The sequence below is a fragment of the Tasmannia lanceolata genome, unplaced genomic scaffold, assembly GCF_043159265.1.
Source record: "Tasmannia lanceolata isolate RefF3 unplaced genomic scaffold, GAP_Taslan_0.1 ptg000023l, whole genome shotgun sequence".
Taxonomy (NCBI): Eukaryota; Viridiplantae; Streptophyta; class Magnoliopsida; order Canellales; family Winteraceae; genus Tasmannia; species Tasmannia lanceolata.
In genome coordinates this window covers 35,128,463-35,147,947 of record NW_027518700.1, presented here as the reverse complement: position 1 = coordinate 35,147,947, position 19,485 = coordinate 35,128,463, and the positions used below count along the sequence as shown (strand labels likewise).

Genomic DNA, 19,485 nt, shown 5'->3' with positions numbered 1-19,485 from the left:
AGCATCTGGTGGTTATGCAAGTGATCCACTATTAGAATCTTATCTAGAAAAATGGTCTAGTTTAACACATAGACCTTAGGAGGAACATGGATTTTGAGTTGCTTTGGAGATGGGGTAGTGGATTTTGAGTTGCTTTGGACATGGATTGGATTTCTATTGCCACGTGTACCCGTATGGTGATTTGGTCAATGGATATTGTTGGCCATCACAAATCTGGCCTATTTCCATGGTTTTGCTTAGACCTGGCAAACGGGGTGGGCCGGGCCGGGTTTTCGCCCGGGTAAAAAATGACCCGGAAATTTACAAGTCACTAATTGGTTGACCCGGACCCCACCTGTACGGGTCGGGTGGACCCACGGTTCTCCCGTTTCTTTTAATGCTTTTTTTTTTTTTTAAAAGATTTTTGTTGTTTTTACAGCGATTTGCCAACCACCACTTCGCGCCCATCCTTTACAATTACATGTGATCAGATGATAGCCATTTATGTTGACTTTTTGGCAGGTGCAAACTGTAAATGATGGCCGGAAGTACTTTTATGCAAAGGTGGCTAGCAATAATAATCATGCGGGTAAGGTACTAAGTTTGGGAAAAAATTACGGTAAAAAGCCTCAAATTAGAAAAACTACTGAAAAAATACCAAAAGAAGGTACATCTATAGAAAAATTACGAAAAAAACTACGAAAAATGCATCAAAATATAAAAACTACGGGAAAAAGGCCAAAACTTTGTTTCACTTCTGACCGGCCCAGTTTTTACGGGCCGGGTGGACCCGCGGGTCATTTTCAAACCGGTCACAAATGAGTGACCTGGACCCGGAAAATACAGGCGGGCCGGGTCGACCCGCAGGTCCGGGTCACTTCTTTTTTTTTTAAATGGTAATATATTGAAAAGGGAGCCGAGGTGGTCCACCAGAGATGCAAAGAGAGAAAACAGAAATAACAACAAAACACAATGGAAAATACAGCACACACTTCTCACAGGGGGAAGGAAGTCGAACCACTCCGGCCCCTCTTTAAGAACGCCAGATCTAGCGAGGGAATCCGCCTCCCCATTTGCTTCGTGTCTAACATGCTTACAAAACATAGATAACTCTGAAATGAGATCAGAAATTTCCTCAAAGTAACTCAAAAATCTCCACGGGGGAGTCACTCACCCCGTTAACCAACTAATCACATTTGAAGAATCCCCTTCCACAATTACCCTATCATAAGAATCATCACTTAGTCGCTTAATCCCCTAATATGTAGCCCTTCCGCTTCAGATGAATCAGTCCTTCCAATTGGACCTGCAAAAGCCCACGATACCCCCCCTTGGGAGTCCCTACAAAGTCAACCAATCCCAGCTGGACCGGGATTACCCAGGCAGGACCCATCAAAATTTAATTTAAGAAAACCTTCAGGGGGGCTTCCCATTTCTGACTTCTCTTCTCTCTCCTCATACCTTCAGAGCACACAATGCGCCACCCCTTGCCAGGTCCGGGTCACTTCTTGCCAGGTCTAGTTTTGCTCTTAGCGGATGATTCTCATCCCTTGATCAAGCACGATGAAAAGACAGTCCATTAAGATGTCTAAGGAAGACTCATCAGTTTCAACCTGCAATGTTCCATCATATCAACAGCCCCGATACCCAAGCACATGTGCCACTTGTATTGGCTCATGATCATTATTTTTCATTGGGAAGATATAGTCCATCTCAACAAACGACTATAATTTGAGCATAAATCTAATGAGTTTGGGGTTTGCCCGCCACATTTCACTCTATGGCTTGTTGTTCCCCATCCCTACCATACAGTGGTAGGCACACAACTTCTGGAACTGTTGATTTGGTGAACCACATACATAGATGGCTAATATTTGTTTCTCCATACTGACCTGACAAAACAATTATTATCACATCCAAATATAATAAGATAAAAAAAAATGTTACATTAAACATAAACTAAAGCCACCATCCAATAACATAAACAAACATAAAAGAAGTTAGAAAGATGTCATATGAGAAGTTAACTACTACTATCAATAATTATCTACCACCATCCAACTATAAGTATCAATACATATAAATACATGAAGTAAAACCACCATAAGAAGGTAGCTACTATAACTAAATCCATAACTAAGATAAGTATCATTACATACCACCAAAAGTTTTTAAGACCATGTAAAACATAAAATAAAATTTCAGTGCAACCATAACGCCCATCCCCATATTCTCTCTTCTCTCCATAGCCTCATGCATCCATCTCCCGCCTTATAAAACGAGCCATCTTCCCACGGATGTACGACCTCCTCTCGTCATCCTCGTACATAATGAAAAGATGCGCTTCAAACGGATTTTTGGTGAGATACTCCGTGGTCCTCAGCAAGATCTCCTGGGAAAAACCACCAACCCCTCTAACAGCTTCGTGAAGCTACGCGAGATAACCAGGGACACTCGAACCTGTAAGCGCATCGGCAACCTTGTAAATGCTCGATGAAAGACGAGACACGCTGTCACTACTCCCTCACTCTGGCGACTTCTCTGTCATCTGGTACCAACCCGCCTTAGTGGAAATGTCTCACTACCACTATTAATGGGATCTTATGTCGGAGATGGTGGGCGTTGAGACGTGGGGGTTTGCTCATCTACATAGTTCTCCCCAATATCATCAAGACTGACTGGCTGCGAATTTTCTCTGTTTGATTTCGAATGTGTTCTAGCGAAGGCACCCTTTTGCGAACTCATCTCCAAAGATTTTGCGCATGTCTTCATACAAAATATGATGGGTAATGAACAGTTTCTTATGTTGTGGATTAGCCAGTGACAAGGACCATAAAAAATAAGAAGATATTGAATATGGTAATATTATAAGAACATTGTATCTTGTGAGGAAGTGTTTCTTACAGCGATATCGTCATCGTAGACCTCTTTCTCGCAAGTGACGGTTTTCATGTCATTGTCCCAACCAAAACCGCTTCTACTAAGAAGGATGCAGACATTCTTATATGTACCTTTCATTGTCTTTATGCGGTTCTTTATGTGCTTCTTGTTGAAATTGAGGATGAAATAGTTATTCATTGGAGTGGCCGCGTTAACCATTTGGGGTTTTGTAACCCTCCGCGATTTGAATTATGAGGGTATCTACCAGCACCTTATCCATTTGGTCATTCCATATAACATTCTTCCCCTTCCTCCTAATGTCTTGTGGAGCAGTTGTCATTCTGATTGAAACCACACACAAGCATAAACATAGACCACAAATATGGAGTAAAATAATCATAAGCAACAAACCAACATCAACCATTGATGTTGTAGAACATTATGGGGGACTCATATGGTCCTTGCCCAATGAATCCCATGAATAAGATAAAGGGCTATAAGAGAAGGGTTTAGCTTCATAGAAATATCGTTTGGGGTTAAAATAGCCATCTACTTCCTTTGATTATAGAAGGTAATTCGACAAACGTCTAATCGTGGGCTAGTTGCAAAGCCCATGGCCATGGAATCTTGATATTATTTTCACAGAAATTCGATACATGCAGAATCCCCTTGGAACGCTTCTTCAAGATGCCAAATGCGCGCTCGATGACATTTCTACATGACGAGTATTGATGATTGAACAACTTGTTCTCCGTGGAATCCGCCCTCTAATCTTAGTTAGGTGGTACGCTGTCTGACGATGAGGGGTAATGAAATGTCGCAAGAGATGGTAGCCGCCATTGGCGAGGTAAAACTTTCCAGCCATTATAAAAATAGATTGTATATGAGAAACTAATATAAGGGGTTGCAAAAAGTTAATTGCAATGTGACTACGTATAAAACAAAGGTACATGGCATAAGTGGAATCTTATCATACCTTGTCAATGCATTCGCTAATACTCTCGAGTCGGATGCCGAGCCTTCCCATCCAGCTAGGACATAGGTGAATTTTATTTCAAAGTCACAGATCGCCAAAACATTTTGACATACAAAATGCTTACGGCCAAAGAAGCAAGGTTTTTGTTCACTTGGACCTTTAGCACGTATGTAGTGCAATCCTTGAATTATGGCATCCACCTTTGATTCTCCTGAATCTGTTGTGGTGTCTCAGTTGTCGGTGGTTTGATAAACATATCTTGCAAAGACAAGATCACTTTTAGTACCTTGTTAAAATAGGTTGAAATGGTTGAAATAGTTGCCCCCGAACGTCTAACGCATGCTCTGATAGTCCGAACCCTCTGATTATGAGCTAATATATTCAAGAACATTGCAACTTGCTCCTCCACTTTACAATGGATTGTATCCTCGAGGGTTATATTTCGACAAAATTGCGGAAGCAGTCAATGTTCATCCGTAGCAGGCTATGACAATGATCGTCTGATTCGATGACCTGAGCAATGAACGTACGTTGCGTGAAGTAATTGCTTTCATAGAGAGCTCTTTGCAGAGTACTAACATAGCTACTGCACCAGCCATTGGTAGTGCCACTGCTTGCCCAATTAGCTCATTCCTACGCTTCATCTCATCTCTTCGCATCAACTCTTTGAAGTCCTCTTTGTAGTTAAACGAGGCATCTTAGTCTAGACTACCATCAACACCATCTTAATATCTCCAATTAAACCCACTGAGAAAACCCTCCAAAAATTTAAATGAAAAGCACTCCAAACCCAAACAACAACACCAAAGTCTCCAATAAACCAACATAAACACCCTCATGTCAATAGTCCACCACAACGTAATCAAACAATGCTACCACAACCAAACTTAAGAAGATAAACCAAACTTAAGAAGATAACATCCATCATTAGAAAATTTCAAATACAAACAAGAACATTCACTACCACAAACAAACTTATGAAATAGCATTCACTGTCACAGATTTATCATTGAAATACATTATCATGATCACCATCACAGACAACCATCAGACCTTCCAATGCTCACAAATCCCAATCAAATGACCAATAAAAAATCAAATTTATGAGATTTAATGTAAAAATCAGATCCCAAAACCAAGTTTTAGGTTGAGAAGATATAAATCCAAGCCCAAACATATGAGGATCCAAAAAAACCAAGTGAAGAGTAGTGGAGATCGCACCCTTTCTGTGTCACAAAATGGGTTTAAAATGTTGAAAACCACGAAGAGGATAACCCAAAATCGAAGAAGGAAAACCCAAAAATCCGGAAAACAAGTGAAGAGGAGTGGAGATCGCATCCTCTGTGTCACAAAATGGGTTAAAAATACCAAAAACCATGAAGAGGATAACCCAAAAACAAAGAAGGAAAACCCACAAATCTGAAAAAACACCAAGGATAACCCAAAATAACATGGTTACAACTTACAAGCCCCAACAAAAGATAGATCCAAAGATTTCACTAAACAAAACAAAGATACAAGCCCCAAAATGAAACATCAAGGCATATGCACAGGAAATCCAAAAAAAAAAAAAAGTAAGAGGGAAGGAGGAGAAGGAGACGAGTCTTACCTGTTGAACAGGAGTAAAGGAGAAGGAGACGACGAACCGGTTTGGATCTCGCAACCAAGCGAGGAGGAGTGGAGATCGCGAATTCTTTGTGTCGAAATGGGTTTAGGGCTTTCGAACAGACCCACGAGAGACGCGCATTCAATTTTCGACGGAAGTCTCGGAAAGTAACATAAATCCGAGCATTTTAGTCAGATTTTTTTAAGCGGAAATGGGCTTCACATGTCGGATTAGTCAGATTCCACATGAGATTTGCGCTTTCTATATCCTCGTCAACAAAACGACCATTTAAGCTACTTTCCGCAGAAAAGGGGCTCATTTTCCGTTTCTTTTCCAAATCCACATCGCAACTTAACAGACCCTAAGGAAAATGGGTTCTCTGTCATATACTTCGACATTTAGACTAGACCAAGCAAATTCGGATTTGTATCTTTGAACGACTGAAACCTTGGTTTTCCATATGGAGCTTGAGCTCCCACAACCACTGCTGTTGAACAGTATTTGTGTTCGGGATCAATTCACTCGATTGGAAACTAAAGCAAAATCTGGATTAGATCGGCGGAAGAGGTGCTGAGCTTGGTTGAAGAGGTGTTGCACTGAGCTCGTCTGAATAGGAATTGAGCTCATCTGAAGAGATCCAGCGATGAGCTCGGCTCCTTCAGACGAGTTGTGACCTGCAAGCATAGAAAACTCGACAGAGGGCTCCGAGTTTGGATCCTCGAGGACCCTCCGATACTTAAGTCAGACGAGGCAATAGGTACAAGCTAAGGCAAGAACAGCTATGAGAGCTAGCAATGAGATGCGTATGGACTTAAAGAGTCCTAGGTAGTTTAGGAAACTTGCCTTTGTTGTAGTCTTCGTGATTGGTCATGTTTCCTAGGAAGTTGGTTGCCAAGTTTATTTTGCTGCCAACAAGATTGCCTTTGAAGGGTTGGTTTCTAAGGTTAAGGCTTCTAAAAGAGGTGTTGAATGACCCCTCTACCATAGGCGATCTTCATCCCTGGAAGCCACATGCTCGGCCAGGATTGAGAGCTAGCAATGAGATGCATATGGACTTAAAGAGTCCTAGGTAGTTTAGGAAACTTGCCTTTGTTGTAGTCTTCATGATTGGTCACGTTTCCTAGGAAGTTGGTTGCCAAGTTTATTTTGCTGCCAGCAAGATTGCCTTTTAAGGGTCGGTTTCTAAGGTTAAGGCTTCTAAAAGAGGTGTGGAATGACCCCTCTACCATAGGTGATCTTCATCCCTGAAGCCACATGCTCGGCCACGATTACGGATTGATTTTCACCCTAATATATCCCCCCACCACACACACACACACCACCGCTACCACCACTTCCTTGGGTCGCTTTGGGCTGAGGAAGTAGTCTTTTTGTCTTGTCAGGTTAGCATTCCTCACCTTGGCTCATCAAACTCGGTCGACATTTGCCTTTACAGTGGATTTGATTCACTTGAAGTCGGCCTCTGGGATTTGTCAACGGGGTTCTCTATTTCGTGCGGATTGAAGTCGCTTATATCAATTGGATCTGGTCAGGCCGTGGTGTTTGGCTCGGTCAACCAGGAGCGGCTCCGGGCCGACTTATCCTGAAGTGATAGCCCTCTCCTGAGTTCGACCGCTCTAGACTTGTCGGACCTTTTGTAGGGAGTTTTGAGATTAGATGATTCCCCGCTTGGTGGGCCGTAATACTCGGCCGTTGATGTCAGCTCGGCCGTTTGGGATCAGCTTGGTCGTTGAGTTCAACGAAGCTTTTAAGATCAACTCGTCCAGTGAGGTCAGTAGAGCGTTTGGGATCAGCGCATCCATTGAGGGAAGCGAAGCTTTTGGGATCAGCCCGGCCGTTGAGGTCAACGAAGCCAATCAACTAGGCCATTGAGGTCAGCGGAGCATGCATTTGAGATCAATTCGACTGTTGAGGTCAGTGGGGCCTTTGAGATCAGCGGAGCCTTTGTGATCAGCTCAACCGTTGAGATCAGCGGAGCCTTCGTGATCAGCTCAGACGTTGAGGTCAGTGGAGCGTTTGAGATTAGCTAGGCTGTTGAGGTCAGCGGAGCCTTAAGATTAGCTTAGCGGTTGAGGTCAGCAGTGTTTGAGATCAGCTCAGCTGTTGAGGTTAGCAGAGCCTTTGAGATCAACTCAACCGTTGAGGTCAGCGGTGACTTTGGCCGCTAAAGTCAGCGGAGCTTTTGAGATCAGCTCGGCCGTTGAGGTCGGCGGAGCCAATGAGATCAGCTCAGCCGTTGAGGTCAGCGGAGTGAATGAAATCAGCTCGTCCGTTGAGGTCAGCGGAGCTTTTGAGATCAGCTTGACCATGAGGTCAATGGAGCTTTTGAGATCAGCTCAGCCGTTGAGTTTGATATTAATTGCACAAGGTAGTCCTTAAGCTTTGGAGCGATTTGCAAGGGTCAGGAATTTTCTCCAAGGGACTCCTTGGAGTTTTTATCGAGACAATAGGGTCAACGATTTTTTCTGAGGGACTCCCTGGATTTGTGATCGAGCCGAGAGGGTCGGTGATTTTCTCCGAGGGACTATTTGGATTTGTGATCGAGCTGAGAGGGTCGGCGATTTTTTCCGAGGGATTCCCTGGACTTGTGATCAAGCCGAGAGGGTCAGCGATTTTTTCCGAGGGGATCCCTGGATTCGTGCTCTAACCAAGAGGGTCGACGATTTTTTCCGGAGAGTGCCTGGATTTGTGATCGAGTCGAGAGGTTCATTGATTTTTTAAAAGGAAGTCCCTAGATTTGTAATCGAGCCGAGAGGGACGGCGATTTTTTCCAAGGAACTTCTTGGATTTGTGATCAAGCTGAAAGGATCGACGATTTTTTTCAAGGGACTCCCAGGATTTGTGATCGACGCGTCCTGCTCGAGGTGGTCCCTGAGTTTTTGTCCTGCCGGGAGTGATCTCCGGGTTTTGGATTGGATTCCTCCTCTTGCCCTCCTTTTCGAAACTGGTGCCATGCTCGGATCTACTTTTTCTTTCGGTTCCCATGGACAACGCCAATATGTCGATGCTAAAATCCAGACTAGCTCGGCAAAAGAGGTGTTGAGCCTTGCTGAAAAGGTCCCGTGATGAGCTCGATTGAAGAGGTGCTGCACTGAGCTCGATTGAAGAGGTGCTGCACTGAGCTCGTCCGAAGAGGTGTTGAGCTCGTCTGAAGAAGTCCCACGATGAGCTCAGCTCCTTCGGACGACCTGCGAACACAGAGAACTCGTCAGAAGGCTTGGAGTTTGGACTCCGCGGGGGGGGGGGGTGCTACTAGTTGAGCAAGGCAAGAAGAGCTACGAGAGCTATCTAGGTGATCCCTTTTTATAGACTAAGATTCCTAGTCCTATGCAGTTTAGGAAAGTTGCCTTTGTTGGAGTCTTGTGATTGGTCAAGTTTCCTAAGAAACTGGTTGCCAAGTTGATCTTGCTTCTAGCAAGATTACCTTTTAAGGGTTGGTTTCTAAGGTTAGGGTTTCTAGAAGAGATGTCAAATGACTACCCCTAGCCGATCTTCGTTCTTGAGCACCACGTCTCGGCCAAGATTGCGTGCTGATTTTTGCCATTATTGAACAGTTCTTGTGACAGGGAAAACAAGAGAAGGTTAGAGAATTTTCCTGTATGAAGATGTTTCTTTTTGATAAAAGTTGGTATCAGAAAAGAAGAGACAAAGGGAAAAGGTGATATTTGCATCATCAAGAAATAATACTCGATGAGAATGAAATTCTTGACCATCTAACGCATCTTCAAATGGAAATAGTTTTACCTTCTTTTGAGGGTGAATCTAATAGGAGCTGATGGGCTTGGCATGAAACAAGAGCCAGATGATCAAGAGCAACAGTCAATATCCAAGTGTTTTAAAACTTTCCAAGTGTGATCCATGTGTGCAGTATGTTGTCTACAACACCAAGGCAGGGGAGTAATACGAGCAATTGAATACAACACAACAAAGATTCAAAACTGATCAATGTACAAACTTACAGGAGATTGTGTGCTTTCAAACTTGCAAGAGAAAAACTATGATAAGAGCAAAACACCGAATAGGGTTGGGATGTCATACAAAGGGATAGCCGAACCAGCTCAAGGGCATCTTCTCTCCTTTTCTTGTTTGGGATTATAGTAAGCTATGGCTAAGGAGATGGATATGTATCTCTCTTCTTGATTGACTGGAACAAGAAAACATGTAGCATCAACGAGATACTGGTCTCAAGGGATTTAATCCCAAGTCTCCAAATTCTCCATAATATGCAGCAGGAGGTGAAAGAGCAGTGCTTCTCTGTCAAGAAGACTCAAAACCAAGATCCCATTTGAGTGGGGTTGGTCTACTTTTAACTTCAAAGCAATATTCACTGATTGACGCGTCATTGCATGGTTGTGTGGAGCTCGAAGAAACCTTTTAGGAGAATGTGTTTGATAATCAATGTTGCTCTAAGAAGGGTCCTCGTAATGGTGGAGCTAACAGCAGCATCCGACCGGCGCGTTTTATCATTGGATTGCCTTCTGTATAACTTGATGTGGTTCGAGTATACATCATTGTGGTAGATCCCAGAGCATCCTCTCCAAATCCGCATGCTTCAAAAAACAACCTGCAAAAGCTTCCAAAACATTACATTTCGACCACTGTGCATGGACACTTGTGGAGGAAGATAGCATGCATACACAAACACAGAGATAATGAGAACGAGAAGGTAACCAGTATCAAGAATAGTGAACAACAATGATCGGAAATGATGGTATTGATGGCAATTGAAAGAACCGAGTTGAAGAGGTAACTCGTTTGCTGGGAGCAGTGTTCCAAACTCACTTACCGGCGGCGTAGTTTAAAATTTCGGCCGAAACATGCCGTTTTGGCCGAATTTCAGCAGAAACAAAATTCACCATGAACCGGTTTTTACAAGATTTCACCAAAGTTTTGTTTTACCCCTTATTTATAAAATTGCCACCGAAATTTAAAGATTTCCACCAAAATTGCCGAAATTTCGGACATTTCTACGGAAAATTTTAAAAATACCGAAATTTTTAACCTAATTTTACTGATTTCGTCCGAAATTTCCACCGAAACCAACACCGAAACCGAAATTTAAAACCTTGATCGGATGTAGAGAGCAGTAGAAGCCTGTGAATAAGAGGATGTGGTGACAAAAAGTATAAACAGAGTTATTTCAGAATTTGAAGCATCGAGAAATTAGAATATTCTGACATGGGTGCAGCCTCCTACCTGAGTAGAAGACCATGCAAATAACATGCATCACGGAAACACAGGTCATAGGTGAGATGAATTGGTGGATTTATTCAGAGACATTTAAGGGTGACAATTCAAGATGTTGCAGTGTCATATGATGGATTTGCCTGTTAAGTATAAAATACATCTTTTATGTTCATTGACTTTGTTCCACCAGTTAAGTCTTGAAGCAATGTTTAAAAACTTTGATATTAAGAAGACTTACCGAGTCAACTAGAGTTGAAGAAGACTGATAAATGGGGCGATGGGGCCACTCACTGGACAAAACTCGATCGACTACTTGAAAAGAAATTGAATACAAGAAGACTTATTTATACTTGAAAAACTCAATCAGGCACTGGACTAAGTCCCAAGTCAGATTTGGATTTCAGCCTTAATACTTTGTGTTGTTTTGAAGTCTATATAAGGAAATAAGAAAAAAGACGTGTACCTCTCTTTTTCTGAGCAGAGGGCTGCTATATCATATATGCCTCTACCAGTAAGAACCCTGGAAGGAACTAGATAAATGTAAGATGTCTAGAAGAATATCAGGAATCAGTATATTATACTAGAAAGAGTAGCAACATACCTTATGATCCTTTTGACTATCTTGTGACCAATTCCCAATCTCTGTAGTGAAGGTAAGACCTGAAAACCGCTGAATTAAAATGATATGAATATATGCACTACATACTACAATACACAAAATAGCGACTATATATAAAGTGACCTGAAAGCCGCTGAATTAAAATGAAATGAATAAATGCACTACATACTACAATTCACAAAATAGCGACTATATAAAAAGTCTGGCAGAAAGAAGGCAACAATTCAATGATTAAAAAAGGGCAGTGATAAATTGACCCCCCTAATATCTTAAGTCGACCTCCCTCCCTCTCTCCCTCCTCTAAGCACTGCCCTGTATGGGGGTCGATTTAAGATAATATGGGGGTCGATTTATCACTACCCTTAAAAAAAGGTTGCATGAATATAACTGATTTTCAACAATTTGGGACATGAAATTTCCCGGAGATATCCATATACTCGTGTTTGAACTATTGCACATGCTTTGCTCAATGGATGATGTATTTGTGAGTGACTAAATGAATGTAAGAGGCGGGATTCCTTCCACCTCATGCTAACATCATGCCATATCATATTTCATAAACCCAATGCTAAAGTCTCTAATTTTTCCTATTCCATTTTTTCTGAGATGCCGGAAAGTATATAGCAAGAGGAACATGGTGACTGCCACTCCTTTTTGTATTTTAGGTAATTATGTATTATATTTTGCCAAGATGTTAGCTTCACAGAGTCATCAAAAATATAAATAAAATTCAGAAAATCATAGATTATATAGTCCAAAAGGATGAGAATAGATGAACAATTTCAGACATGCATAGAAATCCAACCCCCCGAATTTCTGTTCACACGAATAAATTGTATACACAAATAGGTCAAAATGTACATAAAACATATAAAAAACCAAAGCAACAAAAAACCAACAACAGGGACAATGGGAAGCCTTGAATAACTTCAATTATAAATAAAAAAATCGAACTCCCATTTGCCTGATTTCAATAAAAGTTTGCTGAGAACTTCACCAAAAAATTCAACAGAAGGTAAAACTTATATGAAAAGTACAAAAAAAAATTGTAACTTTTATGCAATGAAATTCCAATAATTTCAGATTGTAGTCATTTGATGGAAACCACACACTAAAGAATCATTTGTTGTGTTTTTACGCCAAAATTCTCAAGCTCATAGCAGTAAAAAAAACAAGAAAACACAAGAGAATAACACAGCATACAAGAGAAAAATACAAGTGAGACCCCAATCCCCTTTCACTGTACAAATTCACGCACATATAGTAAATAAAATCATAAAACACAAGAGAATAGCATGCAAGTGAATTATGTAGTTTGCAGATTGCAGTTTCTGACTGCAGGGGAAATACACTGAAATCCCTATACAAACAATTAGAACACAAAAGAAAAAAAAACTAAAGAATTCTTTGTTGTGTTTTTACGCCTAAATTCTCATGCACATAGCAGTAAATAAAACAAGAAAACATAAGATAATAACACAGCCTACAAGAGAAAAATACAAGCAAGACCCCAATCCCCTTTCAGGGTAGCCCTTTCCTCTCTCACAACCAAAGAACACCTACGCTATGTGACTCTCTCTTTCCCTCACTCACCATAATAGAAAACCCTACTTGAGACTTCTTGTGTATCCACTCTCATCTAAACATGTGCATATAAGTAGAAGAAGAGGACCACTAACATTAAGAGGATACACTCCTACATAAATTAGGAAACTTTTAAGAGACCCTTTTACCGCCCTATTTAGTTAACCCACCTAAACGCCACTCCAAGTCAAACTAGGAGACCTTGTGATGCAGATTGTAGGCCCAATAAGAGGCATAATTGCCCATTAGGACTTTTAGGAATTTATTTCCCACTCTAAATAACAGAGAAATAAATTTCTAAAAGTCTTAATGTCCAAATATGCCTCTAATTGGGCCTACAATTTGCATCACCTTGTAAAAGAATCCTCCAATTATTAGGTAACAGATTATCAAGTGAAAACAAGACAAATCCCAACAATCTCCAATTTGGCTTGTTAAGTTACCTTGAAGATATCCCATTGGCATCTTGATGCAGATTGTAGGCCCAATAAGAAGAATATTTGCCCATTAGGATTTATTTACATGTTATTTAGTATCTAGGATTTTATTTCCATGTTATTTAGTTTCTAGGATTTTATTTTCATATTTTTTTTGTTTTTAGGGCTTTTATTTATTTCCATGGACTTTTACTTCCATTGCCTTTATATGGCCTTATATAGTAGAGATTTTCAGTTTTTTGATGAATAAAGATTGATTGAGATTTCTCCCCCAATTTCTCCCCAAGATTTCTTCTTCATCTTCCTTCTCTTTCTCCTCTATTCTTTCCCCTCTTCTTCTTCTTCTTTCCTTATTCTTCTCTTCTTCTCATATTCTCCTTCTTCTTCTATTCTTCTCCTTCTCTTCCCTTCTTATTTCTCCTATTTCGTCTATTTCTCTTTCCGGTCCTACATCAAGTCTTCACCTATCTACTATCACCACAAACAACCATTGGACTTAAGAAGCATCCATTACACCAACACCATCGAATCAATCTAGTTCTCACTCCCTTAACTTGATCAACATGGTCAATGCCATAGAAGCACGAAGCGGGTGCAGGGGCGTGGGCGGAGAAGCGTAGGGGTCTAGAAGAGTCTAAGTTTGGGAGCGTCGTGGGAGCGTTAATGTAATATTTTCATACCATGTCTTTCAAAATTCAAGTACATAAAAAATAGTAATTTTTAACTATCTTCTATAATCTTTCAAAATTGAAGTACAACAAAAGCAGTAATTTCTAATCGTCTTCATTTTCTTTCCTCATGCCTTCTGAAGATTTGCTTACGTGCTTGCTCCAATGAAGTACTTTGAACAGTTGGAGGAGTTTAATGCAAGTAATTTTATGAGGGGATTACTAATGGAGTAATAGGAGTGGGTTGGGAGCGGTTTCCATCTCTTCGGGATCGCCCTCCCTGGAAGCTCCTTCCTAAGGATTAGGGCTGCAACTTGGGTAGAGTTTTACCCACCCGCATCAACCCAACCCAAAAATAACCCAGGTCGGGTTTAGAAAACATGGGTCTTGGGTAGGGTAGGGTTTTAGGTTGAAAAACTCGACTCAATCTTGGGTCGGGTAGGGTTTCTCAACTCAACTCAACAAAGCCTTTGTCCCAAACCAGTTGGGGTCAGCTAAAATGAATCCTTTAGAAAAATTTCATGAAGAAGGTGAAAGGAATCTACGCAGCTCTAATCCCGGCTCTAGTTAGTTCTTCTACGTGAATCATTTTCTTCCATTCTATCCTATGCAAGGTCATGTTCTCTGTTATGTTCATAGCTATCAAGTCTTTCCTCACTGTTTCTACCCAAGTTGTTTTCGGTCTACCCCTACCTCTTTTTACTCTATCAATTCGGCACAAGTCACCTCTTCTCACCGGAGCATCCAAAGGCCTACGTTGGATACGTCTAAACCATCTTAAGCGGTGCTCTCTCATCTTCTCCTCTATTGGTGCCACCCCCACCTTTTTAAGAACGTCTTCATTTTTAATTCTATCTAACCTTGTGTGGCCGGGTAGGGTTTCAAGAGAAAAAAAACCTAAAACCCGACCCAACTCGTATAGGTGTACTATGACATTTTTAAATATCTCTTGAATAACATGGTGAATTATTTTCTAATAAATTGATATAATTGTTTTCGTTGGGTTGATCATGATTGTTGAAAAAATAGTTTATTTCTTAAATTTATACACTTGATGATATAAATCATGAGATTTTTGGCGTGAAAAAATGTCGTTTTCTACAATCTTTGAAATTAGTCATTATCCTACGCTAAATAATAAAAACCCGACCCGAACCAACCCGAGAAACTATCTTGGGTAGTGTCGGGTTTATGAATCTGGGTTTTCTCAAAGAAAACCAACTCGACCCGACTCGAGATAATTTCTAGGGTAGAGTTGGGTTCTAGAAAGCCCATACAGCCCGACCCGAGTTGCAGCCCTACTAAGGAGAACCGAATCGAGGTTCCGAGTATGAAGCGGCACCCCGAGGGAAGATTCCTGCTTGTAAGCTCAATGCACATATGTAGCTACCTTGAATCAACTAACCTAGACAATTTCATAGAGGGACCTCGATCTATCATCTCCTAATACATAAACTATCACTTTACTATCATCTGCAACCTACAAACCTTTCACATCAGTCTCTGTCCCGACTGCGAAAGAGACGCTACAGTACACAAGCACTTGCATCCCTTTTTTAACCACATATCAAGATCATAGGATTATATTAAACACCATATTCTCCACCAGATGATACAAGGCACTGCACTTTTCTCCTTTCATCGGGATCATGTAATCGCAAGTGATTTCCTTGTCTTCACCTACAACAGAATACCCGAAACCTATTAGCCCAAGATTCCCCATGGATTCAACTAATCATCTTTTCCTTGTTGTTTTGAAGCTAGCAAACTTAAGCTGATTAGTCTTTATGGACTAATGTGTTGCTTTGTAGTGTTGTACTTTAGACAAGAACTTCATATGTCATATCGCCATTAGCACATTAGCACAATACAACACAACACATGGCTTGAGGATCAACATGCACAAAGGATCTAAGTGAGCTTGCACATATTGGAGACAACAACCTTGGAAGATGTTCAAGCATAGAGCTCACAATGAAGATCTCACAAGCATGCCTTGCACAATGCCATGAGGAGCTTGAAGATGAACAAGTGTTGGTGATTATCTCAAGCATTCAAAGTGAAGATGATTCAAGAAGAGAAGTCACATGTACCAAAGCCATATCAATTGTTCACCTGCAAGCCCAAGAGCCCGAAGAAGACCTTTGAATCCAATTCAATCAAGGAGTCGAAGTATTATATATTTTCTAGATTGTATTGGAGATCTTTTTCAAGTGGTTTTGCATTTCAAAGTGTTTTTTTACTCCTCTTTCAAAACCAACCTTGATACCTATTTGTATTTCATGGAACATCATTTTCAAAGATCCTAAATATTATTAAAACAAAAGTCCATAGCCCAAGAACCAAAGCACAAGGGCTAACCAAAGTTTAGAAATGGAAAGTCAAGGTGGCAAACGGGTCGTGCAGTGCCGACATGGCATGATAATTCCCGGTCCAACATGGCTCGCGGGCCAAGCACGGCACGGGACGATTTGGCCACAGGCCGTGCCGGCACGAATAAGCCTGAGATTAGGCATGGCATGGCCCACGACCCCTAGCCCGTGTCGTGCCATGCCAGCCCGGGAAAACAGCCACATAAAGTCACTTTTACACTGATTTTGTCATGCCGGGCCGTTTCGTGCCGCGGGCCTAAACCCGTAGCTCGGCAGGGCCCACGTCTCCGTACCGTACCAGCACGGCCCATGTCACTGTAGCAATCGTGTCGTGCCGTGCCTGTCAAGCCGCGGCCCAGCACGGCCCAGTTGCCACCTTGAATGGAAAGACATGACATTGGCACTTGAATTATAAATCCAACACCTTAAACCTAATTTAACTAGTCCATAACATATTCAAATATTTTTGAAAATATTTTTAACAGATAGCTCTCATTCTTCTCATATCCGTAGAGGACAAGAATGTCAAAATCCGACGAGAAATGAGAAAGAGATGAATTTTACAAGACTTGCTGCAGAAACTGGAAAAACCAGTTTCTGAAAAAACCAGTTTTCTGCAGGAGCAGTAGACTAGACCCTCCCCCAGTCGACTAGACACCCTGAAACTGGTTTCTTAAAATAAACCAGTAGCCTATGGGCAGCCGAATGGTATCCTAGTCGATTGGAGCGGCTTAAAACAGGTTTTTTATATATTTCAACAGATCCTATTGGCTAGCCGACTGCCAGCGGTATGAAATAGAGCCGTTGGGGCTCAAACGGCTAGTTACTCTTTGACCGTTTTGAATTGTTTCTAGCCCAAATTACTCCCAAACGGTCACAAATTTATATGGACTATAAATATGATGTTTCCTCACACATTTAACAACTTTTGGAAAGATTGAAAATCTATTTTGAGCTTAAACTTTCAAAATCCATTTGATTCTTCAAAGAGCTTAGACTTGTGAAATCATTTTGAAGAAGATCTCCATAGGCTTACTAGTAATCTTCTTTAGAGAGTTATTTGAGAGCTTTTACTGTACATCAAGCCTACAAGAGGCCAAGAGAGTTTTATCATTGTTCTTCTTCTTCAACAAGCTTTGTAAGAGGGTCTCCGATTCGGCCCATTAAGAAAGGTGAATCTCGACATTGTAAGAGGGTTTTCCAATCCGGCCTGTTGAGAAAGGAGGATCGTGATAGTGGAAGCGCTGACAAGGACTTGGAGAGTGGATGTAGGTCTTAGTGTTGGTCTTAGTGTTGTATCCAAGTACCGAACCACTGTAAAATCCTTGTGTTCATCTCTTTGCCTCTTAACCTCCTTCTCTTGCTTGCTCTCTACATTGGTGATTGGTCACTTCTTTCCCTTTATTTTTACTTTACTTCCATATTAACAAGGGTTAGTAGTAATTTGAATTTGAGGTTAATCACATTCAATATCTTTATAATTTTAATTAAATCCAATTCACCACCCACCCACCCCCTCTTGGTTGCCTAACCTAATTTCAAAACCAATGAAGCCCAACTAGCCAAGCAATATCAAATTCCTTTGCATCTTTGGAACATAGACCAAAGTACCCAGACTATAAACTACTCCATCAAACATCTTGATCTTCATGGTCCAACATCTAGTAGACTCATCACCCAAGAACACTTGCTCTTTCTCTTGAAAGAAATCAAAATATTCCTTCCTTTAGCACATACCAATAAAACAACCGCAATCCAAAATTCACTCATCATGAGAACTGCTATTAGAAACGGTAAGGACATCTCCAAAAAAATCGTTCTGCTCAGTTGCCTCTGTTACCATTGCCCTACCAAAATTATCATCCATGCAGTGGAAAATCCTGATTCAAGTGGACGTTTCCTTGAAATGAAAGGATTGCATGCCCTTCCTGCTAACCTTTGATCTTGACTTACCTTTCCCAGATCCTGTAGCAAACGATCTTCTTTTCTGATGCTTCCATCAAGTAATCAATCTATGATTTTAACTTCCCTTGCGATTGGGCTTCCTCTTATTTTCTTCGGACAGGAGCAACGTTGTGATCTCTTCTAGCTTCACTATTTCTTTACCAAACAACAACGTAGTCACCAGATGTTGGACTCGAAATTTTACAAAAAGGGCATAATAGTAAAATCCCTTCTTAAAATAAGAAGAGAGAAAAGGAGAGTTACACATTACGCTATCCCCTAAAGTAAAAAGGATAAAAATAAAGCACTTTAATAAAAAAAACTAGAAGAGAGAGAGGGAGAGCCCACAACTAAGGCCACAACTAAGGGAAAAGAAGTCCCTACATTTTTGGGAAATAAAAATAACTCATGCGAAGGGAAAAGTGAGTCATCCACTTTTTTTTAAAAAAACCACAACTAAGGGAAAAGAAGTCCCTACATTTTTGGGAAATAAAAATAACTCATGCGAAGGGAAAAGTGAGTCATCCACTTTTCAAAAAAAAGTTACGTAACTCCGCACAAAAGGAGAAGTGGAGATTGTGAAGTTGAGAGAAAAATGGTGATGTGGCAGTTGCCAACCACTTCAAGAGAATTCTATAAATAGAGAGAAAATACTTTACCGAAGGATCGGATCTTCGGGGAGAAAAGGCTACGCAAAAGGAGAAACAGAAGGCAAAAAGAGAGAAAGGTGAGCAAAAATTTGGGCTAACCGTTTCTTTTTTTCCTTCTCTCTTTCTTTTTGCAAATTTTCTTCGAGGAAGAAGACATTTCTCTTTCATGAGAAGGATGAAGAAACTCCCTTTAAAGTCTCTTCCAGGAACTTTCTAAAGGGAGAAAGATGATGAAGAAAATCCCTTTAGAGTCTCTTCCAGGGACTTTCTAAAGGAAGAAAGATGATGAAGAACATCCCTTTAAATAAAGTCTCTTCCAGAGACTTTCTAAAGGGAGAAAGATGATAAAGACGACGATTCCCCCGAAAGAAGACCTTTCTCCTTCAGGAGAGAAGAAAATCCCTTTAGAATCTCTCTCCAGAGACTCTCTAAAGGTCCCTTTAAGACCTCTTCCCAGAGACTTGTTAAAGGGAGAAGACATTTCTTTTGATGAAGAAAGACGATAAAGATGACGTCTCCCCAAAGGAAAATGAAGAAAGTTTGAGAAGATGAAGAAAGTCCCAAAGACAAAGAAATTTCATCT

General features: G+C 40.9%; 1 protein-coding gene across 8 annotated transcripts in view; it reads right to left on the bottom strand.

The window, feature by feature from the left end:
- Positions 1-19,485, bottom strand: part of LOC143856825 (Acyl-CoA N-acyltransferases (NAT) superfamily protein) — a 38,560-nt gene that overhangs the window by 6,302 nt on the left and 12,773 nt on the right. For 2 of the 8 annotated variants that reach the window (XM_077367121.1, XM_077367122.1), the window contains exons 2-3: positions 11,230-11,288; positions 11,092-11,148 (exon numbers count right to left, since the gene is read on the bottom strand). In XM_077367121.1, coding sequence (XP_077223236.1) covers positions 11,092-11,148; positions 11,230-11,288 — 116 coding nt within the window. Of the gene's footprint in view, positions 1-915; positions 1,872-9,333; positions 10,006-11,091; positions 11,149-11,229; positions 11,299-19,485 lie in introns of those variants that run through there. The other 6 variants (XM_077367119.1, XM_077367120.1, XM_077367118.1 and 3 more) reach the window with 6 other exon arrangements.